Source organism: Pelobates fuscus, chromosome 1 (assembly GCF_036172605.1).
Source record: "Pelobates fuscus isolate aPelFus1 chromosome 1, aPelFus1.pri, whole genome shotgun sequence".
Taxonomy (NCBI): Eukaryota; Metazoa; Chordata; class Amphibia; order Anura; family Pelobatidae; genus Pelobates; species Pelobates fuscus.
Window position 1 is genome coordinate 279,281,032 of NC_086317.1, and position 26,238 is coordinate 279,307,269.

Sequence of the window (26,238 nt, forward strand, 5' to 3'; positions counted from 1 at the left end):
TAGGGCTGCATAAATAAAGTGATTTACTCATAAATGGCATAGAAGGGCATGATATATACACCAAAAATGCTTAATTAATCCAGACTTGTGGCCCAGCATGCTTACAAAGCTACATTACTTCCTAAGCCTACAATTAAAATGCAGCCTATCCAAAAATGCAATCAGTCCTTTCAAATTCCTTTCCAGAGCAATTGTACCCCAAAAATATTCTACTTCTCCCTCTGAAACACAACACACAGAATTAGGGATAGACCGATTATCGGTTTTACCGATATTCTGTATTTTCGGCAATATCGGTATCGACCAATAGAGATACCGATATTGCCGATAATACATACCAGGACTGCCGGGCTTGTCCTAGAGGGCCCGCAGCAAGCTGTTACTTACTTTCCCAGCAGCTCCCTTCAGCTCCCATGGCAAATCTCACGAGCCCCGTGGCTGCAGAGCGTTGCCACGGGTTACCATGATCTAAACACTGCCTTTTATCTGAAAAGGCAGTGTTTACACTGCTCGGGCTGCAGGGCCAAGCTATGGACACCAGAACAAGTACATTAAGCTGTAGTGGTTGGGGTCACTATATTGTCTCTATAAGAGCCAGCTGTGTGAGGGTGGTAATTTAAATATATTTTTAGTATTAAAAAAAAACAAAAAAAACATTATAAGGGGTAGGGGTAGCAGTAGGAACAATGGACAATCAGGTGGTGGCTAGATTTTGTACTGATGGTAGGCTGGCTGTCCAGTGTAGAGAGCCCCACATTCAGCCTACTACCAGGGTTGGGATATCGCATATCAGAAACCAGGTACCACAAAGGGTTAAAGGGAGACTCCAAACCCCTTATGACCTTCACCTGAAGTGCTTCAGGTGTGAAGAGTGTGTCCTAATTCTTACATCTTACACAAAGTTAAATTTGAAATCTGTTCCTTGCATTTGCACACTGTGCGGACAGGTAGTTTGGAAAGGACAGATTTATGAGTGAGTTTATATCTGTCACTAGCGGTTTAATTCTCTGTGGAGATATTATATTAGATATCTGAGTCCCACACAAAGTGCAGGTGGAAGGAACTGTCAGATTTATAAACTGTGTGCACTGCCGCATCACTATTAAGAGGCTGCAGATAAAAGGTTACTCCAAGCACCATGATCCCATTAGTGATTTGTAGTGGTCATTGTGCATGGAGTCTGTATGTGCAGTATTAAGCTATCTGTTGCCAGACACGTTACTCCACCTCCTGCCTCGTCATTATCTTGTTCCAGGCTGGCTCTTGTCAGTTCTGTGCATATTCCTATGTACATAATTGCATTAATTAACCAAGTGTTGCTTTAATTTGTTCATGGCAAGGCAACACCTCGTGCCTATATAGTTGCACTTTGATATCACAACTATGTAACACTGCTAAACTGAGCTTCAACACTATTATGACTTATTTGCATGTCCTAAGATTTTGATGTGAACAGGGATAAATCCCTGCTCACACCAGGGAGTCCCAGGTATCCATCAATATCTGTGGCTCCCCTCTGCCAGTTGGGACAATTTTTAGTGCCCCCAGACTGACAGATGATCTGTATGCAGTGTTTAAATTGAGTGGTGCATGCAGCACTTTAAATAGGCATTCAAATGCTTGTTGCTGCAATTAGGTTAAATCTCTGCTTATAAACTGAAAAATGAAAAAAATCTCCTATTAAGGAGATCTAAAGCTGGCAAGGAAAATGATTAGACAACAGTGGTGAAGTAATACCTACAAATTCCTAGTAGGTATGGTATATATATCGGAGGGAAAATAAGGAAAATGAAACTTCCTAATACAGTGTCTAGTGCCCTTAGTTAAACTAAATTAAATAGTTAACATCTGTCTTTATTGAATCCTTTACTAAATAACAAAGGATCACTATACTAACTCCCCCATAATGGCTAATAATGTAATGATGGTAGTGCAATTACCTTTAATCATATTGCCATGGGCAGAGAAATTCCCTCCAGATCTATGGGTATAGGCAGAGAGAGACAAGTTGTCAATATTTACATCTAGTGATCATGTAATGAATGGAGAATAGGTAAAACCTTCATTCAATCCATTTGGGGTAACATACATCAGGGCGACCCCACTGTTTTGAAGTTCCAAGGTATAGAACTTATAAGACAGGACCAAAGGAAGGGTAACTGGGACCAACGCATTAGGAAGAGGGAGTTCTATTGGATCTACCGCCTACAAACTCTGTCCCCAAATGGATTGAATGAAGGTTTTACCTATTCTCCATTCATTACATGATCTCTAGATGTAAATATTGACAACTTGTAAATAGTGGTATGCACTGTAAATAATTACCTCACACTTAGCAAACGTTAGATACACAGAGCATATGTAAATATTTCTTTTTAATAACCATACTTATTCCCATCGTAATGTACAATAAAACAGGATGACTGAGGATATAGTTACTCAAGAGCCTTAATTATGGAGTACTCCATAAACAATGTACAATTAAAAGGAGCCCCTAAATCTAGGAGATTGTCCTTACTATTTTCTAATTGCACAGAGTTCAGATAGGTCCATAACTTCAGCAATGTACCTAAAGTTATACATCATGGGTACACACCTGAAGGGGCCACAGCATGGATTATTCTAATAAGAAATCAATTGTCTTGACACAAAAGTTTTTACTTTTATAAATTGTATATCATTCAAAAATCCACACTTGCAATTAGTTCAAATATCGGACACATATGTGCATAATGTATGGAGGCAACTTTAATTTAAGTGACCATATTGTTACCTTAACTACCTATAAGCATTTCTAACAAGTAAACTAGTTACTATTAAATGTATAATAAACAGTGTTAAGAAAGCCAGTACAGTCATCATATACACACGGACTGAGTATTGTACTTGTAACCACTGGTTGGATTGCTAATATACAGGGTTGAGAAACTAAGCTAAGATGTTGGTGCTCTAAAACATCACTTATATTGTTCACTATGATTCTCAGTTTAGAATCCATTAATAAACCTCATATAAGGAGTAATCTAAGGGTTCGTCATACTTTTATCATCCCGCAAACGGCCAACACTGACAGGCATGCTGTCAATCAGATGACGTTACTAGAGGAATCCCTCCCATGTCTCCACCCACCGTCACGTGGGACGGCGCGTTACAAGTTACGTGGGATTATTCCCATACGTCACTGATTATTATGATAGGGGGACCCCGTATCCGATTGGTTATTAGACATTTAAAAGTCCCGGCTTTTCCAGACGGCAATTTTCAGCCCCTGATGAAGGTGTTCCCATACACTGAAACACGCGTCCGGCGTTAATTCGTTTATTTTCTTGTCACTTCACTGTTTCACCAGGGACACTTTATTGCACGAAATGGGTACTTAGACCCACTCTTTATCTTGCACTGTGCTGTTCCTAGCTAGCTATGGTGATGGAAGATTAGGCAGCTGATTTAATCGCTTAGATTTAGTTCCAGCTTAGAACACCCATGAAGGTGTTTCAGGAGACTAGGGGTTAGTATAGAGGATTACTTTAAAGATTTTTCTGAGCTATTACAGCCCACTTAGTAGTCCAGCACCTCTGGATACAAGCTGAGAAGGGGTGGCCGTTTGTCTGTGATATATATATAACTCTATATCACCTTATTGACCCATTATATCACAGCCTTACTCCTGATTTTTACTCTCTGCCTATACCCATAGATCTGGAGGGAATTTCTCTGCCCTTGGCAATATGATTAAAGGTAATTGCATCATTACATCATTAGCCATATGGGGGAGTTAGTATAGTGACCCTTTGTTATTTATTAAAGGATTCAATAAAGACAGATGTTAACTATTTAATTTAATTTAGTTTAACTAAGGGCACTTGCCACTGTATTAGGAAGTTTCATTTTCCTTATTTTCCCTCCGATATATATACCATACCTACTAGGAATTTGTAGGTATTACTTCACCACTGTTGTCTAATCATTTTCCTTGCCAGCTTTAGATCCCCTTAATAGATATTTTTCATTTTTCAGTTTATTAGCTTATCTGGGTACAAGCCCTTGGTGGAGCTGGCACCACCATCTGACCATATGCCCTTGTGTTTACCTCTCATACTTATTTTTTCATCTTTGAAGGTGATTGGTGAAACAAGTAAATAGTCGTCCACTTATAACTAAATCTCTGCTAACCCCACTAAAATTGCACCAGTTGACATAGGGAAGGCATTTTTAGTGGCCTGGACTGACTGGTGAGCTGTATGCAGCACTAAACTTCAATGTATGCAGCTCTTTAAATCTATTGATTTTTGGGCTTCAGGCTTCTGAAGGGTCTCCCTGCATAATAAAAAAAATATCCTGGGAGTGTACATCTCCAGAGCTGTGGGTATCTGTCCGAGGGTGCTACAGGAAGGGAAGTCAGATCTTCAAAATACAGGAGAGAGAACCCAGGCACACCAAGGTGTTTCACACAAAGGTAGTCTTTATAAGGGAACAAAGTACAGCAACATTTTGGCTGTTATAGAGCCTTTATCAAGTCATATGGATTCCTCTTTAAGTCACATTTACACCTTTGCGCAATCACTTCATTCTCATGTGACAATCTCTTTTCCTGCTATCAACTACAGGATTTCTCAAGGGCCACACCATTCTTATGTAATGTCATAATTTTACCTATCTGACGTTGCCTTGCCTCCATTGCTTTAATAGATCCCTTAAACCTCTAATTATTTAAAACCCTGCTTATGATTTTCCTAGGAAAGTTCTCATTTCAACACTCCTTACACAACTACACAGTCCACATCACATTCTAAAATTCCACTCTGATTCCTCACACACCACATTTACAAGTGTAACTAGACACATCATCACAATGATGGGCCTCTTATCCATACAAACATTCTGTCAGCATTTTTCTTCCTCTTTTTTTTTTTCTTTCCCTCAATTCTTCCTAGATTGTAACATCATTGAAACGTGGACAACTTGTATCTGTCAACAGTATTTTGTGTTTCCGTTACTGATATAGGTTTAAGGCCGAAGGCCTGTATTTGTGGGAGGAGTTAGCGTTCCTATATAATGCTACTCCCCCCTTCCTATCTTGCCGTATACGCACGCTGTTCACCCCACCCACTTCACCCTCTTAGACAATACATTCGGGAGGGCACCCTTTTACAGGCCCCTACGTCGGTTCTGGCACACCACACTGACTTAATTCCAATCACAAGGTATTTCACAATACGATATTAACAGACCACAAATATAAATATATATATATATACATATATATACATACATACATACATACATACATACATACATACACACACTGTATATTTGTAAAGTTCTGCTGATATGTTGGCGCCATATAAATGTGGTATGTATTTTCTTTTATGTTACAGAGGAAGTGGGCAAGTTGCAGAAACATCTGGCTCTTCTTCGCCAGGAATATGTGAAAATGCAGCAGAAACTGGCAGAGACTGAGAAGAGATGCACTTTGCTAGCTGCTCAGGCCAACAAGGAGGTTTCGGGTGACTCTTTCATCAGTCGTCTTCTTGCAATCGTGGCCCAGCTCTTTAAACAGGAGCAGTACAGGTAGGTGAGCCTCTTTCTGTTTTTGTTTTTATGCTTTGTACTGAATACAATTTGCGTGTTTGCGTAGAAAAAGGACAGTGAAACCGCATTGGACCAAATAGTTAGAAATGTAGCCTGAAAACACATTTTTTTTTCAAGATAACAAAATACTTGGTTACAATAAACGGAGAGGGTGTGGTGCTGACAGAGCCACTTTAATTATACCTAACTTACCTTATTTCATACATTATTATTGAAATTTTTATTTTTAGCCAGAAACTGCCTGCTTCTAGTAATGTTTCTGTTTAGCCTTTTAAGGTATGTTCAATCTCATGTTAAACTCTGCACACTCCCTCTTTCAAGTTTTAGCATTGACTAAAGGGGCACTCTAGGCGCCATAACCACTACAGTACACCGCCTTCTGGTTTGGCCTGAGCAGCTAGCAGGCTGAGCTCTATAACATTACCATTCCGATTAAACTAAAGCAGAAATATAAAAATTATTTTAAGTCAAGTCAATGGGGTATTGATTTTACCATAATGTATACTGTTCATTCCTGTGGCTTTTTACTTCAGCCACTGTAATTTGAATTGTTGTGCATGTAAGATTGCCAATATTTATAATTGTATTGTTGTTACCCATTAGTGACAACAAAAGTCAGAGTTGTAATGGTTTACAGAGTTGCTTTTCTGTGGCCAAGTTCATAGCATGAACAACAAAGTTGTAACATCAAATTCCTCACAAGTTCATCCCACTTCCCTGCAGATGCATCACTCTGTGAGTTGGAGGAAGGGAGTGTTCACGAGCTGGGGGGAAGGAGGGTTAGCAGCACATTTTGAGAAAACAAGAGGCTGTCTTCCATTCTCAGTTATAATCCCCAAGGCTTTTCAGAATGGACATCTCATGCCTCAATTCACAGGGTTGCACAATCTATTTCTAAATATTCCGAGGTGCATTTGTTATATTCTGACATTTTAACTGTTTCAGTATTAGAAATTTAGATTTTACTTGGGCCTTAATATATGTAACTGTTTATGAAATGCTCCTATACTTTAAAACTGCCTATAATAAAATCTCTCTTTTGCAGTTAACCATTTAATTATCATTATTATTATTATTATTATTATTATTATTATTATTATTATTATTGGCATTGACTATACACCAACAGATTTTGCAGCTCTTTGCGATATTATATAGGGGTCTTAAATAGAAAATTAGACAAACTATTACACATTTTGACAGGAACAATAGGTTGATGTGGATTTTGCTCAAACAAGCTTGCAATCAAGTGGAGGAGGGGTATAAAAACACAGGAGGAAGGGGAGCATGAAGGATAGCAACCAAGTGAGAAGCAGCAGTATTGGAATGTGAGAGTGAAGTGGAGTATGGACCGACTAATTAAGAGAGTAAGGAAGTCCATACGCTAGTCTGGGGGTTTGGACTCTTAGGGACTTCTTAAAGGATTGAAGAGTAGAGGGGAGGCAAGCTGTTCACTCCTGCATTTAAAAGTAAATAAAAAAGGGTTACATTTGCACAATCTTCAAGTCTTGGTCCAGCCATCATGAACATTTCAGTGATTTTAAGGTGGTCATGGTGGTAGGAACCTACTAGGAGCCTGTTGATAAAGGTTTGGAGTAAAGCTTAGTTGGATAACATCTTTATCTCTGCTTATAAAATTATTTGATCATAGTGGCAATTCCTTAAAGTTTAAATTTTTAACCGTCTCCATACCACATATTCAATACACCCCAGGAGATCATCAGTAGTGGTCATATCAGAGCCAATCCAATGCTTCTCCTAGAGAAACATTGGTGGCTTACTGCACATGTGAAGCAATTGCCACAATACGCGTTCTAAAGGAGAATACAAAGTGTAACATAATGAGATTGCTACAGAAATGGAGGATAACCCCTAATTACAAATCTGACAAAATTAGAGTGGAATCAACCACCCTAAAACTTAACTTTTAATTAAAAAGTCATAAAAAAAACAAAACAGTAGTGGCACTATTAAAATACATGGGCTTATTGTAAACTGTTTTTAAATGCTTCACATACAGAGAAATGTGCACTTGTATTCCGAGGGTAAATAACACCCCTGGCTCACGTGACTTTGGCGGGCTGCTTAATATTTCTCTGCATAACATATATCCATTGTCAGTGCCTATTCCACACTGGCAACGGACATATCAAGTGTTATTCTCTCTGCTTCACACCCTTCCCTCTTCCCTCCCAGAGTTGAGCCCTTAAGCCTTCCTATCCCCTCCTTTTAAATTTCCTACCCTCAGTTCTTCCCTCTGCATTCTCTCTCCCTCTCTACATTCCCTCTCCATCCATCCCCCCTCACCTCTGCTTGCCAGCTCAGAGAGCACATAGGCTGATTAAAGGTCCTAATTAATAGTACCCAAAAGGGGTAATAATAATAATAATAAAAAAAAACATCATAATAATTAAAAAAAAAAAAAAAAAAAGGGTTGGAGTAACCCTTTAATGTGTGTGTTGCATATATCCTGTCCTAGTAATGCAGCATTGAGAACACTTGTGTATAGTAGTGCAGGGAAAGTAATTACAGCTCAGCCTTAACAGTTTTCAGCTATAAAAAAAATTGATTGCATGCTGTTTCTCTGTGTCCTTACCACTATCTTTGCATAGCTTGCTGTTTCAGTTAGTTCCTGTTATGCACTTTTGGAAATATTCATGTTTTTATCACAGGATGTGACCGAAAACCAGATTCCTCATTTCCTAGAGTACAGGAAAAGCTAGTTGAGAGCTTTTTGTATACTTAACATTAATCAGGCTTTCTGGCCATATAGCACAACATGATAATATTACATGTTTATCATTTTCTAGTTTCTAATAATACGTTATTGAACAGTTGGTTTTTTTTTTGTTGTTGTTTGTTTTTTCTTACATCTTTCCAGCCTTGTAAAATGTTGCAAAGTGTGCAAACATAAATTATTAAAGTGAAGATCAGGCAACACAAATACACCAACTCGGTGCCTTCATCAGCTCTTGACTCCTGTTGACTTCATAGCCCTTTGGCTTTCACATTTGCATTGCACAATGTGTTAATTAATCCTCTTCAAAGCCAAGCTGTCAGTTCTCTAGTGATAGTTCCATGTCCCCTCAATCCAGTAAGTGCTGTTAAATTGTGCTGAGGAGGTAAGAAAAAAATATAATAAAATCTCAGCAGCACTTGCTTGTTCAGGCCAACATTGATACTCCATGTGCATTCATTAGTGCTTTGACATCTGCACAGAAATGCCTTGCAAGTATATACTCTCTCATAAATTGCTATAGTATTGCGGTATGTGATGTGCTGCAGTTGTTAACGTAATTTGCATGCCATTTTCTACAAAGTTAAAACTACTGAATGTTTTTATTAAGATAAAACCTTACTTTTAATTAGCTATTTGTGCAAAAATCTCGACAGTGACAATTTATTGTAATAACGACACTTGCTATGGTAAGTTGTTGTAGATAATTCAGGTACATTATTTCCCTAGGATCCACTCACCGACATGTGATTGTGTGTTGTGATGACATAAAGACACATTTATTTCTACTAGTCAGAAATTGAGGAAATTGTTTTAGTACTAGTAGTAGTTGTAGTTTAGCTTTCTGTTACTGACAGAGGAACACATTTAATGACTTACAATGTTGTCTAGTCATTGTCAATTGATTTTGCAATTTTGCAAATTCTGTGCCTAAACTATTTCAAATTATTTCACAGCTGACATTGCTGGCATTTGTGTACATTTTTGATTGCACATCCCATATTTACATAACACTTTGGCAGTGACTTAAAAGAACACTCCACTCAAAAAATGGGAGTGAGGAATCTCTATTTTGTAGCTATACCCCCTATGAAAGCATACAAGCAAATTATTATTATTGGTTTTTTTATGTATGTTATCTAAAAGGACTTTGCAAAAACTGCAGTTCTTTGCAAGAACCATGAACTCCCCTTCTTTTCCGGAAAAGACTTTCAGTCTCTTCATGGGGAAATAACCAGAGTCTTCTTAATGAGAAACCTCTGAATCAGTCCATCCGTGCGCACAGTGCAACAGCGTTTAGCAAGAACTCTGGTCTGTTGTCAAGTCTCTGAGAAGGAATGAGGGAGGAAACAGACACACTCGAGAAGAGCTTGGCTGCCACTTCCATTAGCTCTGGGGAGTTAATGGAAAGCAGAGGCAAACCTGACTGGCTGTCTGAGTGACATCCATGGAGGTGTTTCATAATTTAATTGTAAACATGTTCATTTCTCATAGAAATTGGCACTTTTATAAACTGGAATTAAAATGGATACTCCTCACCCAAATAAGCACATTAGCAAGCTGACATGCTTAATGGGTGTAGAGTAGTCCTTTGAACCGTCAGTATGCTTTTTTAATTCATTTATTTATTTTGAAATTGATAAATTGTTACTATGTTTATGATTGCATCAAAGAAATCTAAGTAATAAGAAAAATGGAAATGCTTACAAATTATTATCTTGCATATAATTGCTAATTAGGATACATATAATTTCAGGCTTGTCCAGTTGTTTAGTAGGCTCATCTACGGTCGAAAGAGTTTCATTGTAAACAGCTGTTGTTTACCCAGCTCTAATGGATACAAAATATTTATATATTCTAATACAAAAAAAAAATAATCAGTGTGTGTATGTATATATGTGTATATATATATATATATGTGTGTGTGTGTGTGTGTGTAATGTAGCAAGTGTGTTAAAAAATGATAAGCTTAGAGTCATGTTTAAAAATGCTCGCAGTTTAGGGAATAAGATCCATGAACTTGTGGCAATAATGGCAACTGATAGTGTAGATTTAGTCGCTGTTACTGAGACATGGTATAATGAGAAAAATGACTGGGACATAGCAATACCTGGGTACTCTTTATATAGAAAAGACAGGGAAGGCAAGATAAATAAACATATAAACAAAGTGAAAATACTGGCACTCTAGGATTTTTTAGAAGATTGCTTCTCCATTTATTGTGGAAGAAAAATTCGACGTTTCAGCTCCACTGGGGAGCTTTCATCAGGGTGTCCTGATGAAAGCTCCCCAGTGGAGCTGAAACGTCTAGTTTAGAGGTTCAAATGCCATAATACGTGCCCATTGCAAGAGGTTTTATGTCTCTTTAGCATTTCTTATAGATATTAGTTATTTATAATTGCGGTAGTTTGCATAAATCATTACATCTATTAGCCTGCCCATTTTGTCAGACTAATAGAAATAGTTGGCTATCCAGGTATTTGTATGGAGCGCCCTTGCTGTGTAGGGGTACACTGTCTAAGGTCCCATCTCTCCTATTAGTCTCAAGACAGGTCAAGCTCTGGCAAACTCTCTACACCGTTCCATTGCCAAAACTGTGAATGAGGGTTTAAATAGAGTACTTATCACTTTAGTATAGCTGCTGTTGGCCTATTCAGAAGTTTCACTCATCCTATCTGATTAATGGAACTAACTCTCTGGACTGAACTACATATGCTTTAAACCCCTACTGAAGAGGAATGTATGGCATAAGATAAACCCCATATACCAAAAGCTTCTGAACTTTAAAGGTGAATAATTTTTTTTATTTTTTTTATGCATTAAAAATAAGTGACACTGGGATAAGAATTGACAAATGGCTGATGTTCTATCAAAGCCTCCGTTATTTCTGTTTTTCTCTTCTCCCCTCTCGTATTAAATGCAGTGATCTGAAAATAAAAGTTGGTGACCAAATGATTAGTGCTCACAAGTTTGTACTGGCTGCAAGAAGTGAGACTTGGAGTCTGGCCAACCTGGCCTCAACTAAAGAGATAGACCTGTCAGGTGAGTGTTTTTTTTTATTCGTTTCTGTACATGATTTTGTAAACATGCAAAAATCATTGGGGGCATGTTAGCCCATAACTTGCAGCCTATAATTGCTGTCAAATGTTGGACAGTTAATGCAGAATGAGGGTCTAGGTCAGGCATAGGCAACTTTCGGCACTCCAGATGTTTTGGACTACACCTCCCGTGATGTTTTGCCAGCATTATGGGTGATGTTGTCCACAACATCTGGAGTGCCAAAGGTTGCCTATTCCTGGTCTAGGTTATACTGCAGGGAGAGACTCATGTTTAAACTAAAATAGAAATGTTAGTATAAATCACTTTTACTGAAAACGGATCAAAATTGTTCAAAAACCTATGCCAGCATAACCACCACAATGAGCTTTAGCTGTTATGGTGCTTACAGTGGCTCTGTATGTATGTTTTTTTTTTTTTTTGGTTTACCAAGTTAAGTCACATTTTCATATTTCAAAGTCCATTGAGTGCAGAGGAGTAATTACTTTGCATTCTTCTGGATGGGATGTGCTTGCATATAGATCTAGTTGTTCAGATTTGCACACAGCATGCTGCACAGCCTATTAGTATTGAGTCATGCTAATCCTTATTGGAACTAGTTGATGACAATTGCAGGGATCTCATTTTCAGAGGAGAAAAATGTGATATCACCCTCTGCAAATCATCAGGAATTTGTGGGAAGAGAACATTTTATTACATATGTAGGGACATTTCTCTGCATAACTGTTTGATAATAGCTGATTTTGCAGTGTTAGTGCAGGTGGCAATGCAGAGACCTTCCTGCATCTTCCTGGTTAAATTACTTATAGTAGTATTAATATCACTATATTGATTTGGGTTGAATAGCTGCCCTGGTTGTGATGTGTAACCTACCATTTGCAGTGCTATACAGATGTTTATCAGGAATGAAGCTTGGCCTCTCTACCCCCAGATTCGAATACAGAGGTGACCATGGCAATGCTGCAGTGGGTCTACACTGATGAGTTGGATTTGAAAGAAGATGATATCTTCTTGACAGAGCTAATGAAGCTTGCAAATCGTTTTCAACTTCAACCCCTGCGGGAAAGGTAATGGCAATGGTTTTAAATGATGGATGGACCGCCAGTTATTATCCTGCAAGTGTTGTGATAACATTATTGTTCTTTTTGCAGTGCATTAAAGCAGACCCGTTGTTTGTTTTTTGTTTTGTTTTTTCGCCTTTGCCTGTCATTTTAGATTTTTCACACACCAGCGTACACAGCTATAAAAACAGAAGGAGAGTCTGCATAGAGCCCCCCTTTTATTAAATTATTGTTAAATCTAGATATAACACATGGAAAAACACAAGGACAGCACTATCTGTATGCAAAATGTGCACAAACTTCTACAGAAAATGTATTGTTTGTATAACAAGCGTTTCGATTTCTCAATTTTTTCAGTGCAAATTAAACTTTGAAACATAAAATGTGACGGCAGATAAAAACCATTCGGCCCATCTAGTCTGCCCAATTTTCAAAATACTTTTAATTAGTCCCTGGCCATATCTTATAGTTAGGATAGCCTTATGCCTATCCCACGCATGCTTAAACTCCTTTACTGTGTTAACCTCTACCACTTCAGCTGGAAGGCTATTCCATGCATCCACTACCCTCTCGGTAAAGTAATACTTCCTGATAAACCTTTGGCCCTCTAATTTAAGACTATGTCCTCTTGTTGTGGTAGTTTTTCTTCTTTTAAATATAGTCTCTTCCTTTATTGTGTTGATTCCCTTTATGTATTTAAATGTTTCTATCATATCCCTCCTGTCTCGTCTTTCCTCCAAGCTATACATGTTAAGATCCTTTAACCTTTCCTGGTAAGTTTTATCCTGCAATCCATGAACCAGTTTAGTAGCCTTTTTCTGAACTCTCTCTAAAGTATCAATATCCTTCTGAAGATACGGTCTCCAGTACTGTGTACAGTACTCCAAGTGAGGTCTCACCAGTGTTCTGTACAATGGCATGAGCACTTCCCTCTTTCTACTGCTAATACCTCTCCCTATACAACCAAGCATTCTGCTAGCATTTCCTGCTGCTCTATTACATCGTCTGCCTACCTTTAAGTCATCAGACATAATCACCCCTAAATCCCTTTCCTCGGATGTTGAGATTAGGACTTTATCAAATATTCTGTACTCTGCCCTTGTGTTATCTTGCACTTATCCACATTAAGTGTCAGTTGCAACAACTCTGACCATTTTTCTAGTTTACCTAAATCATTTGGCTTATCCCTCCTGGAACATCAACCCTGTTACATATCTTGGTATCATCGGCAAAAAGACATACCTTACCATCAAGACCTTCTGCAATATCACTAATAAAAAATATTAAAGCAAATGGGTCCAAGTACAGATTCCTGAGGTGCCCCACTAGTAACCAGCCTAAGCTTTAAAAATACTCCATTGACTACAACCCTCTGTTGCCTGTCACTCAGCCACTGCCTTACCCATTCAACAATATTGGAATCCAAACTTAAAGATTGCAGTTTACTGTTGAGCCTTCTATGTGGAACAGTGTCAAAAGCCTTACTGAAATCTAGCTAAACAATGTCTACTGCACCACCCTGATCTATTATTTTAGTTACTCAATCAAAAAAATCAATAAGATTAGTTTGGCATGATCTCTGATGTTGAAATCCATGTGTTTTTAGATGTTCAACAATCCTATCCTTACTTTCCCCACTACTGAAGTAAGGCTTACTGGCCTATAGTTGCCCGACTCCTCCCTACTACCTTTCTTGTGAATAGGCACAACATTTGCTAAAAATGGGGCATTTTGAATTCTAAAAGGGTAGAAACCGAAATGATATTGATGTCCTTGAATACATTTTGCATGCAAGTAACGTTGCCCTGGTGGCTTTTTTTTTTCTCTCTCTATGACTAAACAACAGGGGGCTGGTGTAACAGTAGCAGTGTTTTCTTTTGTATTTTTTATAGGTACTGCACAACCTATGCTCAACTCTAGAGTGACCATCTTATGGGATTTTATTTCCTTGTGACAACCAGTAACACAATAACAAATCAGTTTTGTGTGGCTCATAATTTTTTTTATTTTTTGATAGGGTCCCAAATTATATTCCATTGCAAAATTAGTGCACCAAAAAAAAAAAAAAAATCAATGTGCCAAATGTGTGAAGACAGCCGTATATATTTCCCTCTGCAGCAATCGTATCCCAGGATCCACGCTGAATCCTTCAAAGTATAAGAATGGGGAATATCCCCTGCAATTACGGTAGTGATAGAAAAGATAACTACCCAATGGAAAAACGTACTGCTCGCATTAGGCACTCCATTAAATAATTTTCCAAAGCGTGGCAGCCATGGGAGGAGAGACCGTATTCTTGAACAGATGGCTCGGTGTTGTCATGGTTAGGGACCCACCGAGAAATGCCACTATCCTTTAACCCCACTCTTTGTTGTTCCCACCATTTCCGATACTCCTAAACTCCCTGTAACAAATGTCATTAAGTATAGTCTTTGTGGTGGTCTGTTCAATGGTTTCTGCAAATTTAATTAAAGAATAATAATTAAAAAAAAAAAAGATAATGTAGTGTTAGAAGTAATTAGATATACATGTGGATATGGGAGAAATGCTTTCTTCAGACCAAAATTGACCAATATAATATAACAATACTAATGAAGCTTATTTCTCCGTGACAAAGTGAGAAAAGAGTAGATAATGTAACAGATAATTTCTTATAAACCTAAAAATACACTCCTACATATGTGCTTCATCCATAACTAGAATTAAAAGAAGAATTAAAGTGACTCTTTAAGCATCATAACAACTGTAATGGTTTGGGCTCCCATTTTCTATCAAACCACCTTGAACTCTCTCTGGCTCTTCTTGAGCCTCCAATTTAAAGAGGAATATTCACTTCCTCATTTTTCAGCCAAAACCGTCCAACATTCCATGGAAGTGCTTGGGTTCAAGTGAATGTTGCAGGTTAATCAGCACTCCAACCTATTAGGTTGGAGGAATAATACAGAATGCAATCTTCCATGTTATCTAATCAGTTGCAGAGCTTCTGGGTCTTGGAAGCCAGGGACTATTTTTCATTTATTTTACCTATTGGTGTTTTATAATAAAGTACATGGGGGAGGAGCCACGCTCCTAAAAAGGTCGTATTCTCCCTTGATGGGCTCTGTACCTAACCGTTGTATCATGGCGCTATTAAGTCACTCTAAAGCCCAAAAACAGGGTTTTTGACACACTTACCTATATGGGTCAAAAAACAGGAGCCAGACAAGCCTAGGTTGGGAGTGAGTATTTAAGATTTCCTCAGACAGGCGTATGGCGTGTTTGGGCCCAAGATACCCAACGATCTTGATTACTTCTCTGACTCATCCGAGGAGCTGATGCAAGGCAGGGGGGCTGTTGACTTATTAGCCTCAGACAGTCCCACAGAGTGCAGACTCTATGCCTGTGACGGCTGCCATCCAGAACGAGATGCTTACTGATCTCCAGAAGACAATCCAAGCAGATGTGGCATCGCACAGCACTGAGGTCACAGGCCTGGTTGGTCTCTTCAGGACAGTGGAGATGGCGTCGGCAAATCAAACACAGAATTACTTAAACATGAATTGTGCACACTTCAAAAACAGCAGGCAATAACAGAGCAACAACAGAAGAGGGGTCAGCGCTAATTAACAAAGCAACCCTAAAAAGGGAAATCCTTCAAACCTTTAAAAAAAAAAAAAAAAAAAAAGTAGATGGCAGAGGAATAAGGGCCGCACAAAATATAATATAAAAGAACAATGTAGGGAGTTAAAAAAACAATGTCCAAGAAAAGAGTTCCAAATAAAAAAGTCTGAATATACAGTAAATAACAGTGGAGAAAGTCCAAATGGAAGGATCTCACTTGGATCAAACAAAATATAATACAGGGAGTGCAGAATTATTAGGCAAGTTGTATTTTTGAGGATTAATTTTATTATTGAACAACAACCATGTTCTCAATAAACCCAAAAAACTCATTAATATCAAAGCTGAATATTTTTGGAAGTAGTTTTTAGTTTGTTTATAGCTATTTTAGGGGGATATCTGTGTGTGCAGGTGACTATTACTGTGCATAATTATTAGGCAACTTAACAAAAAACAAATATATACCCATTTCAATTATTTATTTTTACCAGTGAAACCAATATAACATCTCAACATTCACAAATATACATTTCTGACATTCAAAAACATAACAAAAACAAATCAGTGACCAATATAGCCACCTTTCTTTGCAAGGACACTCAAAAGCCTGCCATCCATGGATTCTGTCAGTGTTTTGATCTGTTCACCATCAACATTGCGTGCAGCAGCAACCACAGCCTCCCAGACACTGTTCAGAGAGGTGTACTGTTTTCCCTCCTTGTAAATCTCACATTTGATGATGGACCACAGGTTCTCAATGGGGTTCAGATCAGGTGAACAAGGAGGCCATGTCATTAGATTTTCTTCTTTTATACCCTTTCTTGCCAGCCACGCTGTGGAGTACTTGGACGCGTGTGATTGAGCATTGTCCTGAATGAAAATCATGTTTTTCTTGAAGGATGCAGACTTCTTCCTGTACCACTGCTTGAAGAAGGTGTCTTCCAGAAACTGGCAGTAGGACTGGGAGTTGAGCTTGACTCCATCCTCAACCCAAAAAGGCCCCAGAGGCTCATCTTTGATGATACCAGCCCAAACCAGTACTCCACCTCCACCTTGCTGGCGTCTGAGTCGGACTGGAGCTCTCTGCCCTTTACCAATCCATCCATCTGGCCCATCAAGACTCACTCTCATTTCATCAGTCCATAAAACCTTAGAAAAATCAGTCTTGAGATATTTCTTGGCCCAGTCTTGATGTTTCAGCTTGTGTGTCTTGTTCAGTGGTGGTCGTCTTTCAGCCTTTCTTACCTTGGCCATGTCTCTGAGTATTGCACACCTTGTGCTTTTGGGCACTCCAGTGATGTTGCAGCTCTGAAATATGGCCAAACTGGTGGCAAGTGGCATCTTGGCAGCTGCACGCTTGACTTTTCTCAGTTCATGGGTAGTTATTTTGCGCCTTGGTTTCGCCACACGCTTCTTGCGACCCTGTTGACAATTTTGAATGAAACGCTTGATTGTTCGATGATCACGCTTCAGAAGCTTTGCAATTTTAAGAGTGCTGCATCCCTCTGCAAGATATCTCACTATTTTTGACTTTTCTGAGCCTGTCAAGTCCATCTTTTGACCCATTTTGCCAAAGGAAAGGAAGTTGCCTGATAATTATGCACACCTGATATAGGGTGTTGATGTCATTAGACCACACCCCTTCTCATTACAGAGATGCACATCACCTAATATGCTTAATTGGTAGTAGGCTTTCGAGCCTATACGACAACATGCATAAAGAGGATGATGTGGTCAAAATACTCATTTGCCTAATAATTCTGCACTCCCTGTATAAGGAGATAAAAAAAACAATGTAGGGAGTTAAAAACCAATGTCCAAGAAAAGAGTCCCAAATAAAAAAGTCTGAATATACGGTAAATAACAGTGGACAAAGTCCAAATGGAAGGATCTCACTTAGATCAAATGGTAGGTAATGTGCTTATTCGGGTATAATGTCCTGAGTGTCTTTGTCCAGTAATATGAAAGACAAAAAGTAGGAGGGACAAGTAGTGCAATATGTACAATCCAATATATAACTAGGTATAATCCCCGCTTATGGGATATATAGTAGATGTTTTCCGTCAGGGATGTGTCCAACACTCAAGAAAAAGGTAAAAAGAGACAACTGATAGTGCTCACTATTATAAAATTGTCAGTAATAAACAAATAAAATAATACTCACAAGTGTAGAGCAGGCTAACTTGGTGGTATTATTTTTTTAAATTCACTTGAAGTCTGTTATGACGAAACGCGTTTGGATATTTGAATTTTGTGTATTTTTAAGCTAAATAAAGTTATTTGGTCACTTATTTGTGCCAATCATCTTTTTAAATACACTTTTTTTATTATTTTATTTCTACCTGGCATTTTTACTTAGTGCTGCAAGATATCCTAGGTGGGGAAAATACCACCAACGCTGACATCTCCCCACTCGCCAGTCCACCTAACTTTTGTCATTGCTTTCATGAAAAAAATAGTGTTATGCATATGCATTATGTTTTACTTATTACAAATATGTCCTTGTAATGTATGAAACTATTCCCTCATGTCAGTGAGTTGAACATAAATATATAATACATTTAAAATAAAAATAAAGTACATAGATATGATGCCACTAAACAAGAGCTTGTGTATAGCTAACATGTAAAGGCCATGCATCACTTTATTGAATGTGCACCATCTTATTTACATTTATAATCTTTGTACCAGGTGTGAAAAGGGAGTCATGTCATTGGTGAATGTGAGGAACTGTATACGTTTCTACCAGACAGCAGAGGAGCTCAACGCTAGCACATTGTTAAACTATTGTGGAGAAATTATTGCGAGTCACTGGGTAAGGCAATATATCATGTGCTGCATCGTATCTATTACATGCATTTATAATTTATTTTTTTTAAAGAAATTTGGAGAAAGACACATGCTCGCATCCAATGCTTTTCATAGGAGTGCATGAATTCAATGCTTTCCTTCCTAAGTCAATGCAGCGGAAACACCTCCTGGAGGCATTCACTAAGAAACTAGAGTTGTGTTTAAACATTACACTTTTGTAGAAAAATCTGGTTGACTTTAGTTGTTCTTTAAGTTTCTGCCACAGCACAACTTTAGTTGATCATTTACTGGAGTGAGGGAATGGGGAGCTGTAATTTCCAGAGTATATACCGTTCCTCTTTCATTTCTCTTTTGTAATATTCTTCACTTATTCACAGTAGCACTTTTGGAAGAGAATCCACTATTGCACATTGAAGCAGTTCATTTGCATATTAGGGCATTTTGGGTCACATACATTATGGAATAAAATGTATTTCAGGGGTTGCTGACATTAGTATTTTATTTGTGAAGTTAAATTAAAGAAAACTCAATATTTTTTTTATAATGCACGAGTGTTCCTTTCTTGGTAAACATTTTCCTCTCCTTTTTTTGAATAAAAAAAACACACAAGTAAACTTAACAGTAATCCAGCATTAGGAAATCACTCCTCCTGAGATGAGAGGAATAGTTATCGTCAAAAACAAGTTTTTTGTTTTTTTTTTGGATAAGCAAAACCTAAAACTTATAAAACTGATATGTGTAGAGCCGAGTTCATTCTTATATACTTGAATGTATGTTTCTTCACAGTTTTAAAAAACATTTTTTTTTTTTTTTTAGCCCTGCTCAGAAGCATCTAATTAACAATAGCGTATATCATGGATCCTTTTTTCATAAATTGCCTTCATACAAGCAACCATAGTTGGTTTTTTGTTTTGTTTTTTTAAATCAAAATTACATTAAAGGGGCACTATAGTCACCAAAACAACTTTAGCCTAATGAAGCCGCTTTTGTGTATAGATCATGCCTCTAAAGTGTCACTGCTCAATTCTCTGCTATGTAGGAGTTAAATCACTTTTGTTTCCGTTTATGCAGGACTGACACCCCCTGCATGAAATCAAAATGGTTTCATTTTAAATCAGATGTAACTTACTCTAAACGTTTTTATCTCCTGCTCTGTAAATTGAACTTAAATTACATACAGGAGGCTCCTGCAGGGTTCAGCAAGCTACTAACAGAACAAAAGATAAAACATTCTAAATAAAAGAGTTTGCAATACAGGAAGTGTAAACATTATATGAATTTCCAGGAAGTGTTTAGAGAGGTTGTGTAAGTCACATGCAGTAAGGTGTGAATAGTGATTTATACACAAAGTAATTTAACTCCTAAATGACACAGAATTGAGCAGTAAAACTGCAGGGGCGTGATCTATACACCAAAACTGCTTCATTAAGCTAAAGTTGTTTTGGTGACTATAGTGTCCTTTTAAATAGTGTATCTGTTTTCAGGCTATATGTGATGAATATACACAAGTATATATCAGGTGTTTTCTTCTTTATTACTTGCTGTGAAACAAATAGTTGTACAACAGCAAAAAAAAGTGTCTTATCAGACAGTTCTTGTATATATTGCTCAATTTAATGTGTTTATTTTAATTCTGTAGGATGACCTAAGAAAAGAAGACTTCAGTTCAATGAGTGCTCAGCTCTTGTATAAAATGATTAAATCGAAAACTCAATTCCCTTTGCACAAAGCAATTAAGTTGGAAAGAGAAGATGTTGTTTTCTTGTACCTGATTGAAATGGATTCCCAGGTATGATAAGAGCTTGACATTGTGGAATCAGAATATTGCTAGTATCTAGAGATTTGGTGACAGGATGTTATGTTTGCTTGAGAACTGTTATCAGGTTGCAATGAAAGCCCTGAGAAACACTAGTAATCGGAGAATGTTTTTTTTTTTTTTTTTTTTTTTTTTTTCCTTTGGACAGATATTTATTGCAACATTTGAATGAGTTATGTGTTTGTTTTTTTTTGTTACCAATATTTTCTCATTATTTGCAGTGGGTCCCTCATAATCTGAAAGATATTTCAAAGCTGCTATATATAGAATGTGTTTCAAAAATAAATATGATGTCTTGATACTTATATGATACTTATGATATGATACTTTTTTTTTTCCTTTCAGATTAGAGGCAGTGCTTATACCACAGGGATATCCAATCTGGAGGGAAAAAACAGGCAGGCAAATCTCCAAACATTTTAATCCCTCCCCTAATTACCTCCTTTCCCATAAGTAGCAGCTCCTCCTGATCATCCCCAGTTCTTTGCCTGCCTTCGGCAGGGGAGGTTAGACAGGAAGGTTCTCCAGGAAGCAGGTGAGAAGGGCTGAGGCTCTGGAGGCTCTGCTTCCTTGATGTCCGGTAAGTAGCGTGCAACACGCCGGCCGGCGTGGTCACTCGAAATTTATGTTGCCGTCTTTTGCCGTGCCAGGTGCCGGTATGACGAAGGACGCAGGCGTGCGTCGGCTGGGAGGTCCTGTCGGTGGAACGCACACACAGGTTGCGTTGCGTTCCACCAGGGAGTCGCAGAGCGCTATGCACATGCGCAATGCGAACCTGGATTCAGGCGCCAAATTCGAACTGGACGTTTCCGTTTGGTTACAGGACTTATATGAGCATGTACCAGCAGCAACCTCTGTTTGCCAGGAGCTCTCAGATCGGTTGTGAAGTGTGTTTCTCACCTGCCCTCCAACACACTCTCAGGCCATTTAAGGTAAGACTGTTAAGTTTTCATTTTAAATGGTTCTTAGCCTGAATCCGTAAGGAGAAAATTTTGATTATTTTCCCCTTTCTTGTTTTCTTGTTTTCCAGTATGTCTAATCCGGAAAGTATGGATAAAGTTGCTGAGAAGGGGAAATGTGCATCTAAAACCAAGCATTTAATGTGTTCTGTGTGTGGCCAACCTATGCCTGATGGTTGTAAAAAGAAACTTTGCTCAGTGTGTTCAAAAGAAGCTTCAGAGGAAGCAAAGAGAACAGAAATGTCCACTTTTCTCAGCTGGTTGCAGCAAAGTATGCAGCAAACATTTGTGGATGTGCAGTCAGCTGCTTTACAGTCAGTCCAGGCTTCTGTTGCCCAGGATTCTCAGATGGTAAAGCATGCTAAGAAAAGACTGAGATCTTGGGAAACATCTGATACTAGTTCGGGAACTAGTGGTTCTGAGTATGAAGATAATTCAGGCAGTGATTCCTCAGATGAGGAATTTGCTTTCCCAGATGAAGCCATTGGGAAATTGATTAAAGAAGTGCAGTGCATCTTTGATTTTGGGGTAACGGGGAAAAAGTCCAAAGTGTTTCCTTTTCACCCACAGACTAAGGAATTGATTTTGAAAGAATGGAAGTTCCCTAGTCACAAGCCGTTTATGTCTAAGCATTTTAAAACTCTTTTTTCCATAGAATCAGAGCAAGACTGCAAGCTGGATACGGTCCCTGTAGTGGACGTCCCTATTGCTCAAATAGGTAAAAAGACTACTTTACCAATTGGAGATTCATGGATAAACGCATGGACTCCTCTTTAAAGAAGTTGTTCATCTCTTCTGCAGCCCAAGCTAAAGCCTTGATTACGGGGTCATCCGTTGCCAAGGCCCAGAAACTTTGGTTGGAAGAACTAGAAAAAGTATATACGGGAGAAGCTAAGGAAGACCCGTTAAAGCTATTAAAAAATATCAAGATGGCGTCTGATTTTTTAGTGGATGCTTCTTCAGAAAGCCTGAAATTGTCGGCCAAGAATATTGGTATCTCAACAGTCGCCAGGAGAGCGCTTTGGCTTAGAAATTGGTCTGCAGATGCGGCATCTAAAAATTCTCTGTGTGAACTACCTTTTGAACCAGGAAGACTTTTCGGTTCTAAGCTGGATGAGCTGTTGAAACAGATGAAGGAAGGAAGGAAAGCTTTACCAGTATCAGATAGGAAGCAGTCTAGAAGCCGTCACGCAGAGACTCGTCCTTCATTCAGAAGTTCCTTTCGTAGAAACTATTTCAGGGGTCAACAGCAAAGAGCCTTTGATTATAGGAAGAAGGAAAGGTTTACTGCCAAGAGAAATAAAAAATTATGACGCCAGGCCGGTGGGTGGAAGGTTGAGTCACTTCCTAGAGCACTGGAAAGAGACAACGTCAGATCGCTGGGTCCTTACAGTGATAGAGCACGGATACGCTCTAGAATTATCACAAGCCCCTATAAACATGTTTCTATGTTCCAGGGTTCAGTCTCTAGATATGGAACTCTCTCTGATGCAAGAAGTGTCAACTCTGTTACTAAAAAGAGTGGTGGAAGAAGTTCCTATGAAGGAAAGACATCAAGGCACCTATTCAAGACTTTTCTTGGTGCCAAAACCAGATGGTTCGTTCAGACCTATTCTAGATCTAAAAGCCGTAAACAAGCGGATTATAAAAAAGAAATTCCTCATGGAATCAGTAAAATCAGCGGCTCTGCTTATTCACCCAAAGAGTTGGTTTGCGTCCCTGGATTTGAAAGATGCCTATCTTCATGTACCCATAGCGGAATCCAGCAAAAGTTTTCTACGGTTTGCGGTGTGCTGCCAATCGGTAACCAAACATTACCAATTCAGAGCACTGCCTTTCGGCCTATCATCAGCGCCCAGAGTTTTCACAAAGCTTCTAGTAGTCGTTTCAGCCTTTCTAAGAGGTTTGGGCATCGCTGTCATTCCATATTTGGACGACTGGCTGTTGATTGCAGAGTCCCAGGTTCAACTACAGTTAGATCTGAGGACAGCCATCAAATCGCTGGAAAAGCATGGCTGGCTAATAAATTTCAACAAATCGGAACTATTGCCAGTTCAAAGGATCCAGTTCTTGGGTCTAATTTTGGATTCTATCGCAATGAAGTTATTTCTGCCAGAAGAAAAGAAACTAAAGATCAAGCGGTTAATCCGGAATCTCAGAGTAAAAAGAGTGTTTTCAATCAGAGAAGCCATGTGCTTGCTGGGTCTGTTTACAGCCTCAATTCCGGCCGTCGGTTGGGCAAAAGCCAGAATGAGACCTCTACAAAGAAACATTCTGCTAGTCTGGAATCGACAGGAACTCGGCCTGGATGGGCTGATGAGGTTCAACAATCTAACTTTAAAAAGTCTGCAGTGGTGGACATCTTCTCGTTTCCTCCACGAGGGTCTGTCATTCCGGATGAAGTCCTTCACTATCATAACAACAGATGCCTCTGCGCTGGGCTGGGGGGCCCATCTGGGAGACATAAAGAAGCAGGGGTCCTGGCAAGTGAAGGATATGAGAAGTTCCTCGAACTTCAGGGAATTAAAGGCCGTATGGATGGCACTCTTGGCGTTTCAGTTTCTCATCATAAAGCGACATATTCAAATTCGTTCAGACAATCGTACGACAGTGGCATATTTGAACAAACAGGGAGGTACGAGATCAACAAGATTAGAAAGCCTGTGTTCAATGATCATGCTGTGGGCGGAAGTGCACCTTATGTCCATCTCTGCAGTTCACATTTTAGGAAAATTCAATGTGGTGGCAGATGCCCTGAGCAGGCATCATTTGAAACAAGCAGATTGGTCCCTGTCATGCAGAACTTTCAATTTCATCACAGACCGCTTCGGTGTTCCAGAGATAGACCTGATGGCATCCAGAATGAACAGGAAGACAAGACGGTTTGCGTCCCTAAATCCAGCGGACAGGCCGGATTTCATAGATGCCCTGTCAGTTCCATGGAAGTTCAACCTGGCTTATATCTTTCCGCCAGTAGTGCTTATTCCCAGAATACTTCAAAAAGTAAGGCTGGAAAATGTAAGAATTATCCTAATCCTTCCATGGTGGCCGAGGAGAAGTTGGTTCTCAGTTCTCCTGAACTTTCCGGGGGCCACCTTTTGGAAGTTGCCGCTTTCAGGAGAAATTCTAGAGGACGCCATGGTGCCTCTTCCGACCCTTCGAAAATTCCAGTTGACGGCTTGGTTTCTGAATTCCAGATTTTAGAGAGCAAAGGTCTGGATCCTGAAGTGATTAAGATCCTGTTGGCAACTAACAAGGAATCGACGTCTAAGATCTACACTAGAATTTGGAAGATATTTTGTCAGTGGTGTTGTAGGTTTAAAGTCAACCCGGTTTCCGCGTCCATTCAGAAGATCCTAAGCTTCCTTCAGATGGGATTTGCAAAAGGCCTTAAACCTGCATCGTTGAAATTACAAGTTTCTGCTATCAGTTTCTTCTCCCTCAGATGCCTGGCCTCAAATGTTCTGATTTCTAGGTTCTTCAGAGCTCTGACTCGTTTGGTGCCCTATGTTAGGGAAACCTGTCCTCCCTGGGATCTAAACTTAGTCCTTTCCGCGCTTTGTGAGCCGCCCTTTGAACCATTGGAGGAAGCTTCCCTAAAGCTCATTTCATTGAAAACTGTTTTTTTGGTGGCTATTACATCTGCTAAAAGAGTATGTGAGATCCAAGCTCTTCGGGCAAATTTTCCTTTTTTAGTTTTTCATCAGGACAAGGTGGTTCTAAAGCTCGATCCTTCGTTCAGCCCGAAAGTTTGTTCTGTTTCAAATGTTAACCAGGAAGTGGTCTTACCAACTTTTTGTCAGAATCCATCTAATGCCTTGGAACGCAAATTTCACTGCCTAGATGTAAAGAGATGTCTTTTGCAATATCTAAAAGCAACAGAATCCTTCAGGAAGGATAACAGTCTTTTTGTATTATTCAAGGGCCCAAGAAAAGGCATGAAGGTTTCGAAAACTTCTCTGGCTAGATGGCTGAAGGATTGTATTCAGTTGGCGTATTCCAGGAATGGCATGGATCATGCAGGCCCGTTAAAGGCCCATTCTACTAGATCTGTTTCGACGTCCTGGGCTCTGCGAGCAGCTGCTTCTCCTTCTCAGATTTGTTCAGCGGCTACGTGGTCCTCGCTCCATACTTTCGCAAAACACTACAAGTTGGACATACTGGCCTCGGAGGATGCAGCTTTTGGGCGCAAGGTGCTTCAAGCAGTGGTGAAATGAACCCGCCCTCTGGATCTGCTTTATTATATCCCTGTGGTATAAGCACTGCCTCTAATCTGAAAGGAAAAACATAAATTTTACTTACCGAAAATTTCTTTTTCCTTAAGATTAGAGGCAGTGCTACAATTCCCGCCCCTTTTTTCTAATAAACTAAGTAATTTTGCAGCTATTTGGCTTATGTATTGTCTGGGGATGATCAGGAGGAGCTGCTACTTATGGGAAAGGAGGTAATTAGGGGAGGGATTAAAATGTTTGGAGATTTGCCTGCCTGTTTTTTCCCTCCAGATTGGATATCCCTGTGGTATAAGCACTGCCTCTAATCTTAAGGAAAAAGAAATTTTCGGTAAGTAAAATTTATGTTTTTTCAATTCTTTATTTTTGTGGTGCA

The 26,238-nt window shown here is 39.0% G+C and overlaps 1 protein-coding gene across 1 annotated transcript in view; it reads left to right on the forward strand.

Moving 5' to 3' along the window:
- The window catches only part of ANKFY1 (ankyrin repeat and FYVE domain containing 1), an 84,096-nt gene that overhangs the window by 14,429 nt on the left and 43,429 nt on the right, over positions 1-26,238 (forward strand). Inside the window, exons 2-6 of the mRNA XM_063457418.1 lie at positions 5,379-5,571; positions 11,253-11,371; positions 12,318-12,453; positions 18,739-18,862; positions 20,498-20,647. Of these exons, the coding sequence (XP_063313488.1) occupies positions 5,379-5,571; positions 11,253-11,371; positions 12,318-12,453; positions 18,739-18,862; positions 20,498-20,647 (722 nt within the window). The remainder of the gene's footprint in view (positions 1-5,378; positions 5,572-11,252; positions 11,372-12,317; positions 12,454-18,738; positions 18,863-20,497; positions 20,648-26,238) is intronic.